The sequence below is a fragment of the Pseudopodoces humilis genome, chromosome 3 (assembly GCF_049639895.1).
Source record: "Pseudopodoces humilis isolate 2021_Gansu_Grassland_sample_001 chromosome 3, ASM4963989v1, whole genome shotgun sequence".
NCBI lineage: Eukaryota > Metazoa > Chordata > Aves > Passeriformes > Paridae > Pseudopodoces > Pseudopodoces humilis.
The window spans coordinates 83194447-83217104 of record NC_142202.1 but is presented as its reverse complement, the minus strand read 5'-3'; the positions used below and the strand labels follow the sequence as shown (position 1 = coordinate 83217104).

At 40.2% G+C, this 22658-nt stretch overlaps 1 protein-coding gene across 4 annotated transcripts in view; it reads right to left on the bottom strand.

Moving 5' to 3' along the window:
* FILIP1 (filamin A interacting protein 1) overlaps positions 1–22658 on the bottom strand; it is a 102383-nt gene that overhangs the window by 55947 nt on the left and 23778 nt on the right. For 3 of the 4 annotated variants that reach the window (XR_001332318.2, XM_005518149.3, XM_014263486.2), the window contains exons 2-3: positions 19203–19343; positions 4304–4582 (exon numbers count right to left, since the gene is read on the bottom strand). Coding sequence is in view for 3 of the 4 variants with exons in the window: in XM_005518149.3 (XP_005518206.1) it covers positions 4304–4576 (273 nt within the window). In the remaining variant the exon portion in view is untranslated. The remainder of the gene's footprint in view (positions 1–4303; positions 4583–19202; positions 19344–22658) is intronic. The other variant, XM_014263485.2, reaches the window with a different exon arrangement.

Sequence of the window (22658 nt, the reverse complement as noted above, 5' to 3'; positions counted from 1 at the left end):
TGTCTCTGTTGGATGAGAGGACTCCTTCCCCCACAACTGTCTTGTTTCAGCAACCAGCCTCCCATACCTGCCCTTCAACAAGCTATTGCTCTGGCACCTCGTGTAAGCACTCAAATGAACCATTAAATGCAGTCTTGGATGAATACTTAAAAGGAAGGGACTTCTTTGACAGCAGAGTGATTTGGTCTCTCCCTTTGAACAAGGGATGCTATATAAATAGGTTTACCTCTGAATATCTGCTACACAGTGTTTCCCTTCAAATATCAAACCAAACCCAATGTTACATTAGACCACTTGGAAGTCTGAGGACTTGTCAGAAATTGTGTCTCATAATTAATTTATTTATCACTTGTATATTACACATACTGTTCCTCAAGACATCACATTTCACGTATTGCCCATCTGCACCCTCAAGCCTGCAACAGAGGAAATGTGCAGCTGATAATTTAGCATGCATTTCCTTTACACCCCGTGGCTGCATGGCTTTGAGGAGCTCTGCTCCTCAGCAGTGCCAGACTCTCAGGAAACATTTCCAACAGCCCTAAAGCATGCAAGGGACGTCGACAGGAATGGGGGGCTGAGCTGCAGGGGGTGAATGCCATGCTGGCACTGAAGAAACAGTAAAACATGGGCTATAAGAAAGGCCTCGGGTGGAAAAATTGCTTCTTTTTAAATTGGCATGAAATATCGGAAACTGTCTCCCAGGCTTAACTTGTCCTCCAGCAATAGGCACAGAATCTGGATAATGAACTTTTAAAAAAAAAAAACTAATGATTTGTAGTGGGATGCTGTCTTTATAAATATACTTTTATTATTGTGGGTTTTTTTCCCAAACATGCAATAAAAGAGTGAGTCGTAAACATGTAGGAATACTGCTCCTCATTTCCTTTTGGGCCCCCAATCAGGAAATGTTGAAAATCAGTGTTGGTATTGCTGAAGATTAATGGCTGCTGCTCAGAAACCCTACAGAAAGGGAATATATTCCTGCCAGGACAAATACATAAGCCATTGGACAAAAATCTGTGACACAGATAGTATTATATCATCATTGTAAAAATCCACACTGCCTGTCTTGCTCTGTAATTAATAATATTCACATGTGGGTTTGACTGAAATCACTGTAACAACCAGGCAAATTAATGCCATGCCTTCATGCTCTAATTTATTCTACTGGTGTTTGAAGTTTTCTTTTCCAATCAGCTTTACAGTATTTAAAAATGAGATTTTTTTTTTCCCCAGGTATAGGAAGCAATCCTTCATGGATTTTTTTTGCCACTATATGTTCAATATGAGTTTAAAGACCATGTAATCATTACTTTTTTATATGAGCAGTTAGATTTCACAAGAGAAAATACACTCAACTGAGCTATAGGGCCATTAAAATAAATCCCTGTCATCAGTTCATTTGCTTCCCACTCTCCTTCAGAGAGGCTGTACTTAAGAGCTCTCCTCCATGTATATTGGGACTCATTCTCATCACTGCAGCTTCTGTAAACTTTTTCTTCCCTTTTGTTTTCTTACAAAATAAGGCATAGGCTACGGTAACCTCAGATGTTTATGAAAAGCTTTCCTTCTCTTTATTCAGTAAATGCACGGGGTACAGCCAGGAAACATGAAGACAGGCAGAGCTCAGTCCAGCTTGGTTCTAGAAGCTAAAGCATAAGCAAGCTATCTGAGGGTACTATAATTTTAAAAACTAATCAAGGTAAAAATGAGGACATAAACATCATTGCTAGGGCAACTCTCAGATTGGCTTCAGAATTAAGAGCTGGGGCATCAAGTAATGAAGTGCTCAATATTGATACCAAGATTAATATGGTGTGGGTCTATGTTATCAGATGATGTGAGTAGTGAACTAAGCACATGATTCATATGAATACATTACCAGTCTACCTTGCTAACACCATAGTTATCACAATCAGATTACCCCCCATGGCTTAGCTCACTGTTTGAGGGTTCCAAGGCAGTGTCACCCTGGTGGTATGGTCATATACCTGGTGGTATGGGCACAAGGTGCCCCTTGCTCATGGCTGAGTAAACAATCATGGTATTTTATCCCATTTTTTTATTCACAAAATAATGCATCTCCCTACAGGTACAGCCTGATGTTATTCTCAAAACAAAATCTTCTTACATATGCCTAAATAACGTTTGCTTTGCCAGTATTGAAAGGGCTTCAAAGTAAGCCTGCAGTGTGACTTGTCAGTCCACAAAATACCAGCCAGCCACCAGAGATGTCTGAACAGATCTGAAAATAAAAAGCCATGAAATGACTCAGTGCATTAGGTCACTGTGACAGCCAGGAGGTAATACCAGAGTATTTACTTTGGCTGGAGTCTTCCTTGGCTCATCTTCATTTGTAGTGTTAAAGCCATGCTCTCATCTCAAGCCAAAGTGCTGTAGCTTGCCCACTTCAGAAATGGGTCAACACAGGTACCAGGAAAATAACTAAAATGGGGGGTTTGACATGAAATTAAAAGCTTCTGTGGATTAAAAATAATGACTCTCTCCCCTTCCTGGCTGCAAGGAGCAGAAGAACAGATGCTCTCTGCAGCTATCAGTGTGGTTGTCCCCATACTCTCCTGTCATGCTGGGAAGCTTCAGCAGTCTAACATCTCTTTGGGGTCTGTATGTCTAAAAGTATTGTCCAGGATCTATTCCCACCATCCCCATAGGGATAATGACAATATGGGCAGTTCTTCAAAGGTTGTGTAACTACTCCACAAAGTAAAAGACTATGGTGAAGAACAGGAGAATTGCTGAAGCGATAAAGACCACATTTATCGCCACTCAGGAAACATTAGTGACTTACTTCACCTCCCCTTTCCAGACTACAAAGGTGATTTCAGGGTAAATCTTTCTGAACAGCATGAGCATGATACATTTCTTCTGAGGTTTGGCTCTGTTCACTGCAGAAGCTTCACTCTAGCACCATCTCCAAGGAAATTATATATACAAGTTTTTGAATAAAGTGAAATGAAGCACAATAAAAATGGTTACTTCTCTGTAATGTTAATTTCTTTTTTCCTCTGCAAAATTGCATTCAACAGATTTTCTTCCTTTTCTTTCCCCTGCAGTTTTTCATTGCAAAATGACCATTTTCTGTCTTTGACATTTTATTTTTTTTAATGCATACTTCTTGTAACTTGGGAGTAGTTTCTGACAAGCCAGAGGTGAATTATGTGCAGAAAAAGTGATACTTAATGATATTTACTGAGATGAAATCTCAGAGTAATGGTGACTCATGTACCAAAGAAATTAACAGAACAATTGCTTCTTGTAATCAGATAAGATGGTAACAAGTTCAGCATTAAAGTAATAATGTTATGAATGTGGGTTTCAGGGGAAAAGTAAAGCCCTCTATGAAAAGCTAAATAGTAACGGTTAATTGGAATAAAGAGGTTAAGAAAAAATGTTTTCACACAGGGTGGGTGCCTTTTTTCTGCTTGTCCATAGATTCAGTGAAAAAGGTCACTAAAGTACAACCAAAAGAACATATGAATTTGACAAGCCATCCTACCACAAAAGGGGATAAGTTTTGAAAAGCCACAAGTCTTCATACTGACTTTTTGAAATACCATATTTCAACTTCTTATTTTGAAATTCTTTGAAGGCTCAGAGAGTTGAGTGATTTATTAGCATTAAAAAGAATCTCAAAGCTGGATGGACATTTGGGGACAAGTGCAAAATCAGATTGACTGCCATCAAGGACTTACTACTGGGCTGAATTAACATGCAAACCAGGATAACTGAGAAAGCTTTCAAGCAAGCAAGCACTGCTCCAAGAAATAAAATTAATGGATCTTTGAAAGAGAAGGAATGTGCAAAGCACCAGATTTTCCAGAAATCAGACATGACAGGCAGAGCTTTGGCTGAGCTCTCAGTAACAACTAAATAGGTGGAAGTTCCAGGGGACATCCTAAGTCCATTTTCAATATTCCTGACTTGTATATTTGCCTCTTGAATATTTTCAATAATGATTGTAATTACATTCCCTATATTTACTTGTCTTCCCCTTCTTCCCACCCACCACTTATTGCCCTGTGGTTGTTTTCAGCCTCATCTGCAGATCCACATTTGTTTGTCAGGTGTTTCTTTGACAGGTGTTTATGATTTATTTTGTTTTGGTAGCTACAGTGGTAGATAAAGCATCACTTAAAACTATGACTGTTAAACACTGCTCTCTCCTTGTGGTCCTTTGCCTTAAATATGCATGCTCCTTTTAGTTGAGCCCTGTGCTCTTTGGACAACCTAAAAATAGATAGGTACATAGAAAACATGGTTTAGAAGATGTTTAATTTACCTGCAATTCTCCTTCCATTATACTGAGTAGTTTGATCAAGTCTTCTTTAGAAAGCTCTATGGACTTCTTGTTCTTTCGCTCACAAGGACCAGGTGATTTTGAGTGCCGTTTGACAGTTGCTGAAACCATGACCTCATCTTCCTTCCGATGAGGTTTGTTCTTTTTCTTGGCATCCTCCTGAAGTTTTTCATTCTCTGCATGGCTGATGACAGGCTTGGAACTGGAGAAGTGCCCGTTAGACGAGCTTTCTCCACCTTGGTTTCGGGATCTCATCCCTGCCTAGAAAGAAACAAACATAAAGGTGCATTTATAAACAAAATTACTTACAAAAAAAGAAAGCCACAGTGGAAATACTGCTTTGGTAAGAACAACAGTCTTCTAAAAACTGAAGAATACTGTCATGCTCAACAGACTGTGGTAGAAAGCTCAACCATTTCAAAAACTCCGTGTGTGGCAGAAAAGTCCTGAGGTAAGGTTAGCCATCTTTTTCAGCAAGCCAAATGCTGATATGAGTTTAAATGTATGGAACTTAAAAGTGATGCGGGATAACATGTTCCAGTGTTTCCTTTTCTTCAGCTGACATTTTGATAATTCACAATTCAACACTACAAAACAAAGCAGGTTGTCAAATAAATCTTAGATTAACATGTGTCTTACTTGAGAAACAGAAATTAAATTAAATTTTTGAAAAGCATATTGCTGGAGTATAAATTCTCTACGAGAGTGAAGTGCCAATGCATGACAAATGTCAGTCTGCTGTTTCTCTGAAATAAGCAATGATTTTATTGCAGTTAACCCAGAAAAATGGGGAATGCAGAGTAAATCAAGTGGCAAATACTGCACAGAATTATTAGACAATAAGTTCAATAAAGGAAAGTTGAAAAGAAGTTTGAAAAATGATTACAAAGGATATGAAATCACTGATGGGTAAATGGGCAAGATCAACATATTCTTTCCAGAAGAGTCAGGGTTTCTCCAAAGTGTCAGGTCATGATTTTTCAATGCTCACATTTCTGTCTTCTTAAGCACCTACTCTGAGTTTTAGACTATGACAGCAAACGTTCCTCAGCTCTGTCACTTGACCTACTGTACTGCTAAATTTTGATAGCAATAAATCTAATGAAAAATATTCGACTGCTTCCAAGTATTTCCTGTCATTTAGATTAATCTCTGCTGTTAGTCTGCAGTTTGTTCATTAGTCAAACAGATGCTTTTCAACATCAGCAACATCACACACTCTTCTGATAAGGAGTTCAGAGCAGCAGTTCACTAGTGATGGAGCAAAACCTAAAATACATTGACTAATCAGCTTTGCTAAATTACACTGGGTCTGCAATGACTTGCCTACATACTTTACTCAGGCCAGCACTATAAATCCCTTGCCACAATTAGCCTTGCACTTTTGTAGTTTCACACTTAGCATGAACATTGTCTTTTTATTATGATTGGTTACTCATGTCTTCACTAATTCAGTGGAATTCATCCAGCAGCATAGAAAGGGAGAGAATTAGACCTTGTATTTTGGAGTGAGGGAGTTTCACAAAGAGATTCCTTGCATTGTAAGTCTGCTCTTATCCAAACAATATGTGATACAGGTATACAATAGCCTTTAGCTTTCTGAATGCTTATACAGGGTGTTTTTCATCAAACAGTTTGGATTAAATACATGAATTACACTTTCTAAAAACAGATCTCCATTATAAGCATGAACAATACCTGAGAACCTCAGGAAATCTTTTAGGTTTCAGATTTATAATGGAAAAATAAACACAGTACTATGTTTCCTCTCAGATAGGGCTTTTCAATTTGTTTAACTTTAATGGGTTTGAAACTTTCCAACCACGCTTCCTCTCAGGAGAGAGCACTTGGGATTCAATCTGTCTCTGTTTTCTAAGTGTTTCCTTCTGAGTCCCTGTGGGTCACAGCCTCCAGCCACTTTCATCTCTAAACCAAACCTATTTTTTATGGCTTCCACTGAATAGCTTCATGGCTCCAGGACATCCTACATGTTTTAAGAGCAAATATTTGAAGACTGTCTTGTATATGTTTTTCAGTGGAAAACAGATTCTTGAATTACAGTATATTCTGCTTAGTAATGTGCTATGTTAGGGATTTCTCTCTAGTAAGGTGACTCAATTTATAGACCTGAAGGTGCACAATCAATGCTAAATTTAACTTATGACTAGTTGAGACACGTCAACCTGAGACATTGCATAATCAACCAGATGCACTTAGCTGAGAATGTTAGACTTCATGAAAGGTGGTGTGTCTCCCAGTCACATAGTAACTCAAGACAGCCACTTTGATTGATCTGTCCTTGTGGGAGTTGACATAACAATTCATGAAGCCATGTAAAGACTGAGAAGTTGACTATAGGCTTATCAATCTGTTAGCAGAGAAATTAGGAATGCAGATCTCAAGTGTGCTTATGCTCAGTGTAAACCAATAGAGGCCCACAAAGGACAAATGCAAAGCTATGTTTTTTCAAAATTCATTAAAACAGCAACAGAGAGGTTTAACCAATTGACCCGGTGTTTCAAGTCATCTGGCTAATTAGCATGTGATTACTGTTAAAGGAGATCGAACTTGGCCTCTTTCAAAATTTCTTTTAAACTTGTAGATTTAATTTGCAGCAAGCCTTACCTGACAGTGAGTGTGGCAGGCAGTCTGCCACACTCAGGAACACTACCCCTAACAGCCTTTCTTTGTGTGAAAGCCTGCCATAATCAGAGTAACGCTGACACTTCCTCTGTCTTCCCTTGTGATGTTGATACTTTTTCAACAAGTTACCCAAATGCAAAGGTGTCATGTGCTGAAGCCAGGGATGCAGGTGACAGAAGCTTAAATGGTGACAGAGAGGGCCAAGGTTTTGATATTCACACAGTAATTTCCAAGGAGTTTAAGGGCCAAAATCAACGGCATGATCCAGCTGTTGTGCAGTGCTCTAGGAATATAAAGCAGCTGTAAGGATGACTGAGTTTTAATTAGAGCAGCGTGAAGTAGCCAGAACATACCAGTGATGTTGGCTGAAATACCGTGTGCTGGAAAGGAGTTTTCGCTATTATCATTTTGCATATCCGTCTGCATTTCTGATGGCATTGTGATAAAGAAAAGTTTCTGAGTATTTGCATGACATTATTTCAGTATGCAAATATTCAAATCCCAAATATTTGTTTATCTGTTGTTTCACCAGGGTTCCAAAAGTGATTCTGGGGATGCTGCCAGTCTAACACTGGTAACAAATGACCTCCTGCTGTCAGTCCTGATCACATCTCCATATCTTACAGCATTCCTGATCTGCTGAAGGGATTGTGTTCCCTGAAGAAATAGCTCATATGATTCATAACAACTTTAGCATTTAATTCTTCTTTTTTTTCCCTACTCCTTATCATATTGCATATTAAACTGGAAACCTTTCCTAACAGTTTCCAGTCAAACAAGAAGAATTTGTGTGATCAGTCACCTTGATTTTGACATTTATTGGCTACTCATTTCAATACGTGCTCGCAGAATTGGTACTTGGCATGAGAACTCTTCAGCCCCTCCTCTGGTTCAGTCATTTGTTAAGCTTTATGCACAAAGGATAAATGCTATGATTATTTACTTGAGCCTGTATTGTTGTTCTGGGCATGGATCCTTCAGTATTCAAAAGTAAGAATCCACACAAGATTTTATGAAATAACCTTTATGTTAGTTTTACTGACATCAGGAGGAAATCTGTGAGGAATTTGCTGAGTAGGATGTCAGGAGAGGACAGGCTGCATGCTATTCCAAGTCTTTCCCCCGCTGATGGCAATTTGTTCTCCCTAAAGCTCTTGAAATGGCAGGTTAGATTAGGCTCTGTTACTAGTGCTGTTAGAATCAGATAACGCAAAAGGGTTCTTTGAACTTCATGTGTAGCCCCTCTTGCTAATTGGACATGATGATTTTGGCTCCATAGTACTTTCCCTTAAAATAATAGTAATAATGTTATAATACACAAACACACACAAAAGTTGATTTAAAGCCATGATATGGTTGTTGCCATTGGCAATAAATTTGTAGTCTGGATCTCAGTTGCAGATCTAACTGATTAGAATCTGACATGAAACTGGTGGGTTTCTGACAGGCTAATAAAGTATTATTGTAGGGACAGTGCAATTGGGTTAGTGAACCAAAACTGGAATTTGTTTCTCTGCTGTGGCTTTGGGAACTGTATCTTTCAGGGGCTCTGCTGTGCAGGAATTTGGAGTGGAGCAAAGTGATGTGCAGAAGTGCCTGGTACAGAGTTGATTGTGGAGAACTCAAGCACTGAGCAAGACAAATTTCTGCCCAGTGATTATGGATCAATATATAGCACTAGGAGTGAAAAATAATTTAAATATACTCCAACTGGAGACAAAATAATATAAAACCTCCATCAGATCTGAAACACGCCACAAATGATGATGAGAGCTATAAAATGTTTTAAATAGTGTCAGTCTGTATGTGAAAGTAGTAGGCACCAATTAAAAAAAGAAGGGAAGGGAAGGTGCGGGAAGGTGCGGGAAGGGAAGGGAAGGTGCGGGAAGGTGCGGGAAGGTGCGGGAAGGTGCGGGAAGGTGCGGGAAGGTGCGGGAAGGTGCGGGAAGGTGCGGGAAGGGAAGGGAAGGGAAGGGAAGGTGCGGGAAGGGAAGGTGCGGGAAGGGAAGGGAAGGGAAGGGAAGGGAAGGGAAGGGAAGGGAAGGGAAGGGAAGGGAAGGGAAGGGAAGGAAGGGAAGGGAAGGGAAGGGAAGGGAAGGGAAGGAAGGGAAGGGAAGGGAAGGGAAGGGAAGGGAAGGGAAGGGAAGGGAAGGGAAGGGAAGGGAAGGGAAGGGAAGGGAAGGGAAGGGAAGGGAAGGGAAGGGAAGGGAAGGGAAGGGGAAGGGAAGGGAAGGGAAGGGAAGGGAAGGAAGGGAAGGGAAGGGAAGGGAAGGGAAGGAAGGGAAGGGAAGGGAAGGGAAGGGAAGGGAAGGGAAGGGAAGGGAAGGGAAGGAAGGGAAGGGAAGGGAAGGGAAGGGAAGGAAGGGAAGGGAAGGGAAGGGAAGGGAAGGGAAGGGAAGGGAAGGGAAGGGAAGGGAAGGGAAGGGAAGGGAAGGGAAGGGAAGGGAAGGGAAGGGAAGGGAAGGGACTTTATCAAATGTCAGAAGGAGAGGAGGATGGGGGCATCAAATTGACCTTGTTGGCTTATAAGTCCTCAGCAAGCACCACCCCAGATGGGAATGAATGGTTTTAGCCCAGTGGAATCTGGATAGCCACAACTAAGTTTACATTGCTTCTGTGTATGACTTCCATAGGACAGTCGTGCAGATACAACTGTTCATACCACCTCAGAGGCTGATTAAAATTATTCGTTTTCATATTGGTTATTCCAGGTGATTTTCCTGGACTCTGCAGGTGTTCATTATTATTACTTTGTCTGACTTGAGGAAATTAAAAGGAATCACATTCCCAAGAGGTTGTGATAAGGACCAGGTAGGAGCTGTGGCTGTGCTAAAAGAGCAATGCCGTGCGGTTGGACTCCAATGCTGTATGAAGCAGACTCTGAAAGTGACAGGCTCTGTATCTGACTCTGGATTGTGTCAGACTCTGGACTGTGAATGAACTAGACCAAGGGAATGCAGATCTCATTTTTGGTTTTGCTTTTGCAGATGACTCCTGTGTTTGTTCCAGTCCTGATGGTCAGAGGAAATAAACCTAATGACTAATACAATGAAAAACAGAAAAAACATCTGACCTTACTAATCCTGGAGTTTCCTGAATTTCTAAATTTTCAAGCCTAAAGTACTAATCCACTGTGCTGTCTAACCCCAGTCTCTTGTCCTCATACGCATCATGATTTGAGCAAACAAGAAAAGGTCTTTGTTCCTTTTGACATAGTTATATTTTACCAATGTGCTTTTCTGAAAGCATATGTTTGCTGCTTGCCCTTCTTGTTGGACTCTTGGCACAGAGCTATGGATACTCTTTGAATCAAGACAATTCTCTACTCACTGAACAGCTTGAATAACCAAACCACATGGCTGTAATTCCTGTACAGACTAGGAGAGGACCTGTGGCTAGTCTAGCTATGTAAACCACTGCTGCCTTCATCCTTTGGCCTGCTCTGCTCACTGCACTGGAGAAGTGTTTGTCACACAGGTGTTAGGAGGAACAGCACCCCAGTGCTGAGCTTCATGCACTGAAGAATAAATATTTGTTTCATCCTGTTGACAACATCCTGCTGCCATAGTGAGGTTTGCTACTTGCAAATAGTGTAGAAAAGTAGCATTATAGCAGACATACTTGCTGAGGTGCACCATGAGAATCAGCAAGGACTTTTTGCTTTATCAAAGACTTATTTTTTGCTTTTAAAATTGATTCAAGTTGATTCTTGTAACAGTGGCACACAGGACTATGTTCACCAAGGACTATATCAACAATAGTTTCTTTGTTTGGGGGACAAAAAAAAAAAAAAAAGAGAGAGAGGAATAAGCATAAATGTACCCTCAGGAAGAAAATAGATTTCTGAAAAGTCCATATGTCCAGGTGTCTTTCTAAATAAGTATAATCTGCATGAAAGTAGAAGAGGATTTCACAAAATTAAAAGAGGAAACAGTCATCACTAAGGCAGATTTACACCACTTTAACTCCATTTTCTTAATTCCAAGATAAACTCTTCTCTAGCTAAATTATGGCACAGATTTACAAAGAACAGAGTTTATGCTGGTATAATTCCATTAATTTTGTCATTTTCAGGAAAACTTGTGGTTTCATCTGGAATACTTTTACATGAGTAATGCATGCTGACCAGCTAAGGAGTAACATAGACTCGTTTCACAAAGATTCATGTTTCCCAGGCTTCATCTGGAAAAACATCTTGGATGCATGAGACATGAGGAATGATAAGCTATTAGATCATCACTGAGTCAAAAAAATAAACTTTTATATATCACCCTACCCATGTTTTGATTACTGTGCTTCCCAGCTGCCAGAAAGTACAAACAGGAGTCGCAGAAGAGACAGTTCAAGTAGCTGACACCACTAAACAAACATGCCACAAGGTCTGGTGAGGGCTGTGACATTTATTCTCTGGGGTGGCCATGTGGCTGAAAGGGACTAGCCAGGAGCAAGGAGGGTGGCAGCAGTGCCAGCTTCCTGCAGTGCAGCCTTCCTAGCCCATTTCAGCTGAGCAGGGAGACGTGGACAAATCATCCCTCTTCCCAGCCCACTGGGGTGTCCCATGCCCAGGAATACCTCTGATTTGAAGCAAAATTAGTCTTTGGAGGAAAGTAATGATGCTGCTTTCTGGGGCCTTGCACCCAGCTGATGAAGCCTGTCTTGAGACCCAGCCACTCTCAGAGTGCTGGGCTGAGCACTGTGCCCTGTCATGATTCCTCACTTATTGTTTTACAGTTTTCTGCTCTTTTGAGTTAACTCATTTCAAATCAAACCGTGAACTTCACGTGAAGACAACACTAGTGGTGTCACCATTAGTTCCAGTCCAAACCTCCTAGACATTTGTTTTATCACTTGACAGCCAGAACGTGCCTGGAAAATGGTAAGAGAGGTGATGCAGATTAGCTGGCCTACCAAAGATTTTTTCACTCCTGCAGTTAGGAAATCTCTGCTGTTAGGTAAGCACTGGCCAATTCTTTCTGTTGGCAGCGTAGAACCAAGCTGATGACCCACAAGGTGAAATACACTATGGACATAGAAACAACTCTCTGGTATCTCTAGTAAGTAGTTTCTAAAGACCACCGCTCCTGTAACAATGCAGTGTCCCCTGCCAAGGTGGTAGAAAACTGCTGAAAGCAGCAGAACACAGGAGCAGGTTGAAAATCATAACTGATCTTGCCTTGTTTGTATCCTTATTATGACCAAAGAAAATACCTAAAAATTTTGTATCACTGAGGGATATACAGCATGGAAACTAAAGTAATTCTGTGGGCCCTGCTTTAACCTAGGAATGAACCATGGGGCAAATAGCAAATACAATTAGGAAATGAAGAAGCCCTCAGCTTTCTACAAAATAGGTTTCAACTTTTCACTTTAAAATTACTTTTTACTTCAAAATTAACTTGTATTTCTAACAAGTATGAGATCAGACAAAAAGATGAATGTCCCAAAAGCAAACTCTAAGTTTTGGGTAGAGGTAAATATTTTGCTGTCTCTTTCTGACCTGATGTGGATCTTGAATCTGTTTTCTTTTCAGTAGCCATAATTTGCACAGCTCTGATTTTGCTGAAACCAGTAAACTATAGCTATATTTTACATGTGACTAATTTATCTTTCTTTTGTTTTAAAAAAATGCAAAAAATAATAAAAATGTAGATCTGTAGATACAGATTTTACAGCAAAGGAAAAAAAAATTAGACAGAGGACCTGTATCTTCTACAAATATAGTCTCCAAGAGACAACAGTGTAAAAAAGAAGCCATCTGCAGCATCTCAAATTTCAACTGTCAACCAAAGCAGGGAGCAAGTTCCAAATCTCTGTCAGTGACTCCTTTGTAGGAAGTTTCAGTTGTTGATAGACATGGAGTACCAGCTTGCATATGAATGTCTTGTCATCTGGTGAGACATGAATTTAAGCCACTCCATTAGACTGGGCTGCCTTCCACCTCCCAAAAGGTTTCTCCTCTGTGAAGTTTAATTGGTTTAAAAACAAGGAGTTAAAAATAATGTCTGATACTAAACCTGCCCTTGGGTTTCACTATCAGTTTTGGTGGTTTTACAATAATATTTTTCCCACTGGGGAAAAAAAAAATTCTCTGGCTACATGTAAACTGGAGATTAACCATGCCCAGGACTCCTCTCTGTGAGGCCAGCTGTCCTGGAAAATACTTCAGGCTCTTAAGCCCTCTTAGCATCCATAACATGTTGGCTGCATCCACACTGCCCACAGGGAATTGCTCCTAGCCCATGCTGACTCCTGAAACATGCTCTCAAATGGGTCAGGAGGGTTTTAAGTGGCCTGGCCAGAAGTGTGCCAAGGACCACTCCAAGAGTTTAGCATGAGTACAGATGTTCACCTTCCAGTATCTGTGCTCATGCCCCGTCAATGTTTAATTTACAATCTTTCCTTTCCACAGCCTTTACAAACAAAGGAAATGGAAAACTAATCAGCCCTGCTAAGGGAAAGTGCAACTCACCATAAATACACAGTCTGGAGAGAGAAAATAAGCAGTGGATGGTGGGAAAACAGAAAACACACCGATTTTTTCAAGTTAGATCAAGGCACACAGAGCTCTAGTACATTCTAGAGGCATCTTTTTACAGTCTAGAGGCATATTTTTAAGTTGCTACTGAGGGATATTTTGGTGATAGAGAGGTTCAGCAGGAGTCAGGAAGAGACAGGGAAGCAGAAGCACAGAGAGAGAGAGGTTGCACAACATCCCCATTTCACACCAGGCCTATGCTGGCTTTTGCTGGTCTTGGTGGCACAAACTTTGAGCTTTTCTGCTTCGTGTCACTGATAAGGGGACTAGCACTGTGAGGCTCTAGAGTGGCCCTTGCGTTATTCAAAGCCCTGGCCTTCACTTGTCATTACTATTTGCAAAGAGTTGAAAGGAAAGGAGAGTCTTACTTCATTCCTGGCAGTGCCAGCCCAGTGACTGTCATTATTTCCCAGTAATCCTGCAGGCTTTCCACTGACTTCAGAACTTGTGGCAAAGAAAGTAAAGAAGTAAATGTCAGCCTAAATGATTTAAATAATACCAATGTCTCACACTGACAGGGAGCAGCACAAAAACCTGCAGATACCTCACCTGGGCATTGAGAATGGCCTCAGCCACTTTAATAGCTTTCATTTTTAGAAACCGTATTTGCATGCCTCCTCTAAAGTCATGGTTTTAAAATCCTTAGAGAACAATTTCTTCACTTGAAAAGAATGAAGTTAAAGAGTTATCCTGCATGTACAGGTTGAGCTGGTTTTGATGGGGTTTTTAAACAGCCTTTCAATGTTAATCTGCTTAAATCTTCACCTGGCTTTTTAATTCAGAGCAAAAATTCAGGCTAAGCTGAAAATAGAGCATATCTACTTTGAGTAAGGAAGGAAAGGAGAAAGAAGAAGCAAATAAATATTTCTGCATGGACTTAGTCTTGCATTAGCATTACTAAAATTACCTGTTGCCAGATTCTTTAATGTCTGTGACATCTTAAAATCCAATTTCAGCAGGGGTAAAATAAAAGCTAATTGTGTTTGTCTTGTTGCAACTAGCCAAACACCCTACCTTTCTCAACTTCATTAAAATGGTTCAATTTTCTTTGTTTTCCACTAGGATAGAGAAAAACTTTCTCAGCTGCTTTTCTGATTTTACTTCATTGATAGTAATTTCAGTTCAGAGCCATGGAAAGATATTAAAAAGAGATCAAACAAATGGAATGGGTGTTTTACAAGCCTCTGTGATGTTAAAGTTGTCTGCACTGGTATAAATTCATACTGCTCAGCTTTAAGTATTTCACTTGTGTGCCTTAGGTAGAAGTTTAGGTTTCATCCATAATCTGCAGCGTCTTTGAAATGGAGTCTGAGGTCTCTGAGGCTATCTTAGGACTTCAGGTCTGTCCTCCTCCTCAATTATGCAGTTCCAGTGACTGCTGCTAAAGCCCACTATGATTCCTATTTATCAAGGAAAGCATCCCCTGATTATCTTCCCATGGTAAAAGGTGCTGGGCAGAGGTTGTTGCAGTCTGTCTGTGAGAGGACAAGGCTGGAGGTCTCCGTTTTGCCCCTCTGAATCAGCCCTAATCTGTCTAAAGAGGTTGAGCTCTTAATTTGGGCACATCAGTGAACTGACTGATAAACTGGGGCTGGATCCAGAAATGCATCATCACAAAGGCTGATTTTTATGATGGGTGGGGAGGCAAGAGCAGGTATTTGGCACCTCGTTATCAGCATCTGACACAGTGCCACACTTGGTGGCAAATGTTAGGAGACGACAGAGGCTGTGGGACTGTGTCCACCCGTCACAGTCCCTGCTATAACCAACCCTGCCAATTTTGTATTAATCAAGTCACAAACTGAAGTGTCTTGTGCTGTTGGGATGGGTTTTCTACAAGGCATCAGACCTCTGCTGCAGGCACACTTCTGCCCGAAAGGGGCAGAGAACAAAGTATCTCTAACAAGCACTAGAAAGAGTCAATAGGTGACCCTTACTGAGCTCCCCAACTTGGAAATGAGATCATTTGATATTCCAGCTACAACCCCTCATGCTAAACTTTTCTTGGGAGAAAGAGTGGGGAGAATTTGGTTGCAGTTGTACAAAACAACTAATTTAAGAAAGAGCAATAAAAATGGACCTAGATTAGCTTTCTTTTAGTTAGGGAGAGTGAAACTAGAAACTAATTTTTATTAATGAAAAATCTAAAAAAAAATTAATCATAAAATCTTCAAGTTTCTATTTCATATGAGGAGCTGTATGACAGAAAAGCAGCGGGGCTCTCTGTTGCTGAAGGGAATTGGTGGGATCTCTCTAAATATTAAGACATCACTGGGTCATGGAATACAAATTTAAAAGAGTGATTTGACATTTCACAATAACACCAAAATTTTAGTCACCATCCAAAAAAAAAAAAAGAAAGGAGAGAGGTGCATATACAGATGGCATATTATTGATAGATCAAGTAAGAAAGCAGCATATAAGTACGTTACTGGTTTTCTTTATTTAGTGAAAAGCTGTCTGACCCTGCAGTTATGCAGTGTCTCAGCATTCCTTATTTGTTTCCTTAAATATTTTTCATCTGCCTTCAAGGAAGTTTAGGTGACTGATAAATTACTTTGAGCTGCTCCTCCTATGTGGTGGACCCAGGGCCTTGGCAAGTGCTGTTGCTGCTGGCAGCTCTGCTGGCTCCAAGATGGAGCAAGCTGTGTTTGGGAAAAGGAAGATTAGCCAGTTTTCTTCCTTTGAGGAAGCAAATCCATCTCTTGTCATATTAAAGGTGCTATACTTATTTAATCTTAAGAAACAAGATTGCATTTACTGTTTTACATTTCACATTTCATTTACTGTCTCACTCCCAGCGAGAATAAACCTCACTCAGGTTTATATGCCTGGTGAAAATATCTAAGTGAGCCTTCACTAACACTGCTAGCTGTGGTACTATTCACTACAAAGACCACAGCTTTTCCTTATCTGCATTTGTTCACATGCAGACTGCATGAATTTCAGAGGTGAGTTTTTTCAGACCTGCCCAGATGAAAGTTAAAGTGCAGATCTCCAGAGCATCCAATAGCCAACTGGTAAGCACAGCTGTCCTGAAAAGGCAAGGTCAAACTAAACAGCTGAGCCTCCACTGTATATACACTGAAAATATTTCCCAAGGCTTTCAGCAAAGTCAGAACAAAGTCATAATTTGAATAAATATTTCCTTACTTTTACTAAATAAAAATATTTTATATCTTTGATGCCTTGAGAAGGCTGATCTAGAACAGAGGCTAGACAGAGTGAAGAATAAAGCAGGTATTTATTGAAAGGCCTTAAAGGATACACCTTGGGCAGTACAAGAGCTTGGCCAGGGCTACACCCAACATGGACCTAAAAATGGTCTCACATTTATAAGTTTTGGTCCATCTGCTTATCAGGATTAATTGTCCAATCACAGCTCCAGGTTGTGAGGTCCCATCCTTCTTGTTTTCTCTCTTCAATCCACTGTTGTTTATGCTTTTGGGCCTGAAACTTGTAACGATTGTCCTTGGTATCAAGCTAGAAAAGGAATTTTGTCTACCTACTCTGCGAAGAGTGCTCACTAACACTTAATATGAAGCTCAAAACTATGCACCTAGGAAACACAGAAATGAAAAATATGAAAGCTAAAACTTAAGGCATCACCTTTAAACCTAACTCTGCTAAATGAAATGGAATTTGAGGATTACATACACCCTATGCCTCTATATTAAATTAGTTTAACCAAAGTAAATAAAAAACTTTATATCCTACTAAGTTTTTTCAATTCATCCTGTGCAACACTATTGACTGCAAAAAAAAAAAAAACAACATAAATTTAAAAACAAAAATGAAAAAATCAGTCAGAAGTTTGTCAGTGGATTCTAGGCCTGAAAAACCACTGTTCTATTAAATGGCCAGAGAATTTAGAAAAACTCTGGACAGCTGGAGGATGGCCAGAAGCTCAACCTAAGGTAGCTGTCATGCTTGCAAAAAATATCTTTATTCTGACTGTACTTTCTGACACTGTTATTACTTTTTGCCATCAAGAAAAACCAAAAGCCTTCATGGAAAAGTGCTCAGCAGCACATCCCAGTGTTGTAGAATGACTTGGATGCAGCACTGGATTTCCAGGCACTAGAATTCACCCGGCCATACCCTCTGGAAGCAGCAAACACCAAGCATTTGACAAACCTTGGACTTGTTGAAATAAGCATGCACGTCAAAGACAAAGGATTACAATCAAAGGGATAGGAAAGCCTAGAAAAGAAAAATATTGGCAGAACCCAACATTTAGGATTATGGCACAGATGTCATGAACAGTATGGCAAGTCCCCTGTCCTCTGCTCAGCCAGGGTGTGCCACAAGGTCTCACAAAGGATTTCTGCAGGTAGCCAAACACATGACATTACAATTTGAGTAAGAAAGAGCAAGGCTGGGGAGTTCTGTGTAAATACTTGTCACTGACTGATCTCTTATACCTTGAAGATGCATTCCTAGAAAGGAAGAAAACCTGAAAATTGCTCTTCTCATTGTACATTCAAAAAAGCTGAAAAGTGCCATTATATTAGTCTTTCTCAGACCTAAGAGAAACTTTTCCAAATGTCTATAAAGGCAAATATTAAATAAATGGCTTGCTGAAATAATGGAACAGTTGTTGGACTTCATAACAAATGCATATTTTTAAAAGAAAGAAAGAAAATACTGGGAGGGGGCGTAATTTTTTTTTGTTAGTTGTTTTGAAGTCTATAACTAGAAACACATTGTTACCAGTTTGTACTCACATCAACTTTGTATCAGAGAAAAATAAAGTTTTGTTTATATAATATTGTAAGATAAAAGAGTAACTATATAAATTTAAGAAAGCAAATCGCTTATGCCAAGTTAATGTCAATTAGCATTATGAATGACAATTTAAGGAAGATTATATGATGTATTGCAGGTTTGAAACAACTAAAAATAGAAAAGCTATGCAAGCCATAAAAATTGCACAATGTACAACTTTCAATTACAGGAAGATTAGGTTTGCAATCCTTGACTACAAATGGAGTTTCTTTCTGATTGTTGGGATAGATCTGCTGAGGCCATTATTAATACAGACAGTCCCAAGCTTTCCAAATGACTCAGAAATTTAAAAATATGATATGATATTTGGCTTAAAGTGGTGAAATTTTTATAAAATCATTTAATTTTTGCCTTCCATTTTCTGAGCTGGGTTCACAGTTTCCAAGTATGTTCTAGCACCTTGAGGAACTTTAAAACTGGAAACAATGAATGCTGTATAACCAATGTGATACTAGCAATGGGGCTTTTAAAAGACAGGAAAAATCCAAGATGAACATTGTAATATGTCATAGTAATGTAACATGGTCATAGGATTCCATAGTGCCTGCTGCAGAGTTCCTGGTTACACTAAGTCCTTAACTCAGGGTGCTGATTTTTAACTCATTATACTAAAAAATTTCAGAGAAAATAATGTACACTGAAGATGTCCTTGGGAATCATCAACAGTCCCCAAGGGCTTTAACAGCTCTGCAATTCAGATGAGCCTTTGAAAAACTCTTGATTATCATGTTCACATTTTCTTGCTTTGAAATAAGTCTTTTTGGTTACCTCCTGGAGCTGACATCTGCAGAAAGCTCAGGTATAACTTTCCAGCCATGCTATTGCAACAGCATCTCCTAAATGTTATTTATTTAGGAGTGTGGCTCCAGCTGGGAGCCATGTGTCAGCAGAACAGCCCGTGGTGTGCAGAAATACCTGTGTCGAGGGATGCTCCCAGGGCAGGGGCTTCACTAGAATCTAGGTCCGGAGTGGGGAGGAGGGAGTCGAGGGTAGAGGTGTCCCTGTGCCATGGCTCTGCTGCTCCCACCTGAGGCTGACTGGTGTCCCTGCTGCTCCCTAGAGAAGAGATAAGGCTCAGGGGCCGCATGCCAGGACAAAGAGAGAAGCAGCATGTTCTGCTTGTGTACCAGCCAGCCAGCAGGCCAGCTAGAAAACACAGGCTTCCAGACTTAAAGTGGCTTGAAAATACTTATATCTTTTATTTAGACATTCCTGCTGTCTTTATCCATGTGTTTCCATGACAGTGCACAGTGGCCTGAAGAATCCAGAATACACGAGGTGAGGCATTTGCAGGTATGATACAGTAGAGCAACCAGGTGGTGAAACCTCACACTCCCTTTGCCTCCAAAGAAGTAATTACAGCTTTCTGCTGTAATGTGGCAATCAACACCAAGAAACCCCTCCAACCCAAAAAAAGCAGCCATAATGAGGGAAGGAAAAAGTTAGTAGGTGATGTGCTGGGCTCCTCATTGAGTAGAGCAGATCTGCAGAATATGTGCAGTGCAATGACACAACATGGTGACACAACAGCAGAGTATTGGTGACACTGCAGGCAGTCCTGCAGAGCTCTGATTGCTCAGTGGGAACACAGGACTCCCATGGCTGGCTGAGCCAGCCAACCTGCAGCACAGCAAGACATGCAGACCGGCTTCTCTCACAGCCTACAAAGCAAACAAAGGAAGGTTGGGACATGGTGGAAACTCCAAATCCTGGAGGTATAGAACACATGCAGGGAGCAAGGAGCCTTGCTCAGGGAGAGCTGGGGATGTTGCTGAGTACATGGGGGTCAGAGCCATTGCATTGGACAAAGGCAGGGTCTCACGTTGATAAAAGCTCATTCATGCATTTGATTATGTTGCATAAACAAACAGAATTGTGGATTCCCTCAATTCTGCCCTGACCCTCTTGACTGAGCAGCATGGTTATGGCATAAAAGAAGTTTTGCAGGTCAAATACACTCCAGACACAGCTGGCATGGAAACACCAGAGCCAGTGGGTCTGAGCAATGCTGTGTCGAGCCAGGCTCAGTGGAGAGGGACTGGATGGGTCACAGAGATTCTGAGGGCTGACTGTGGAGGTCTTTCCTGAGAAAGGAAAACAGGGTGTTTTGGGAAGCTGCAATCTTTTAAAATAAGACAGTAACAATTCTGTTCAACTCTACAAAATGACTGCTATTTAAATAATTTATATAGTTCTAATAATACTCCTTATATAGTCATACAAAGAACATTACCATTCAAGGAACAAAGCAGGACTACTGCAGTATCTAAGTCAGTAGCAGTCAGAGCAGTGTATGACCCCTTTGTCTATTATTTCTTAACAAACTGTATGCGAATTCTTGCAAAATAGTTACTATTAACTTGGTATTTGTATTTTTTTTCCTTGCTCAAAGTGGAAAGAACAAGATCTATTTGATTATGAACAATATAAGGAGGGATGCAGTAATGAAATCTTAACCAGCTATAATTCCCGCATACATATTAAGGAAAACTTAGCTTTACAGTAAAGTTATTTTACTGATATGTATTTTCATTTTCTAGAAAATTTGCTTAGAGAATTTCAAGCTACTTCTTGGAAAAATTGAGCAATTGCCCATCTATTTCTTTATTTATGAATAGCAGAAAACATTTCCTACATGTGCAAGGATTCAGGTTATCACACTGCTATCCCCACAAGCCCTGAATCACATCTCTCATAACAATTTACAAGAAGCAGAATAGAGATAACTTGTATGAGACACATGGGATTTTCAGCAATTAATTCTTTGGCCTATGAAAGGTTTGTCCTTCAAAAAAATTCAGAGAGAGTTTTTTTCATTCATTTGAATGGAGGAACGATCAAGACTACTGTTTTTAAAAGTTAATATGCAACTATCTAGACCTAAAAAAAGAAAGTGAGTCATGTTTTTGCAATGAAGAGCTGGATTTTCAGTGCAATTCACACAATGTAAGAAACAAAGAAGAATTTGCTGTCAACAAGCACATACGAATTATTAAGATACAAAAAGGGTGGACCAAGGCTTAGTGGGTCAAATTCTGACCTCATTTGCCTTTAGTCTTCTGAGTTTAAAGATGTTACTCTGGATTTTCATCAGCCTAAATGAGACTGAAGTCTGATGTTCTGTAAGCAAACAAAAGTGGCATTATTCATGATTTGCAGAAACCTTTTCCACAGAAGATATTGTTTAAAAATAGGCCCTTAAGGGTACTTTGTTTCCACCATATATTGTTTTAAAGTCATTTTACAAGTGTATTAACTACATCTTCCCAAGAAGAGACATCCTGCAACACAGACAGAAGTAATTTCTATCCTCTGCTACTTGACCAAGCAGCAGGATAAGGTAGACATGGTAAACTCTTTGGAAAAGCTTTTTCTTCATTAAGCACTAAAATATCTCAAGATAATATTTATACCTATATATGTCTTCTTCATTTTAATTAAGTGATGACACAGTAAATATACTGAGCAAAAGAAAGAGCCAAGGTGAATATCACTGTAATAATTTAAATATTCCCCATTATACAACACTGTGTTGTATTAAAAAGCCCATGGGATTTTGCTGCTGATTTGAATACAGCTGGTATTTCACACAGAGACATCAAACAAGTGCATCAAAATGCTCCTAAACCCCTGTTAGGCTAATGAAAGACAAACATTTGGTTGCAGACTTTTCATTACGAGCAACTCAAAGCTAGCAGGGTTTAACATCACAGCCCTTTGCACAGCAGGATGATTCTTGGGCTGCCTCTTCCATCCCAGTTGTTGAGAGTTTTATCATGTGCACTAAACAGAATAATTTTTGTTTGTTACTCTCAGCAGAGTAATAAGCTATTGATTCTCTGTAGATTTGTTTTGGAGAAAGCCTCTCATCTCTCCTTGTTCACATACACATGCTCCCTCTCCCCCAGTGAAGCATGGATCAGGAAACCAAACGTAGCAGAAAGCTGAAGTTTACTTTGGCAAGTTTGCCAAGTAGCCCTAATTAAAGGGGTCAGTGAAAGTCCCCATATTCCCACTGATCTACAAGCCACCATTCCCAGGACTTTCAAAGGAAAATCTGGGGAAAGCAAAGAGCTCTCAAAGTTGCTTTTTACTTCAAGCTCCAAGCCCCAGCAGCCACACTGGGGATAGTACAACAAAGGGCAGGTCCTGAACAGACAGTTTGGTGGGCCACTGTGAAGGTCTGGCTGTGGACAGCTAATCAGAATGGGACATAAAATTAAGGTGATTTTTCCAAGCACCCTACACCACACCAGCATCACTGGACAAGGCTTTGGGATGCATGAAGGGGCACCTCTGTCCCACAACCCACAGGCCACCACAGGGGCAGGAGGCATGTGACAGCTTCCACTCCCAAATCGACTCTTTGAC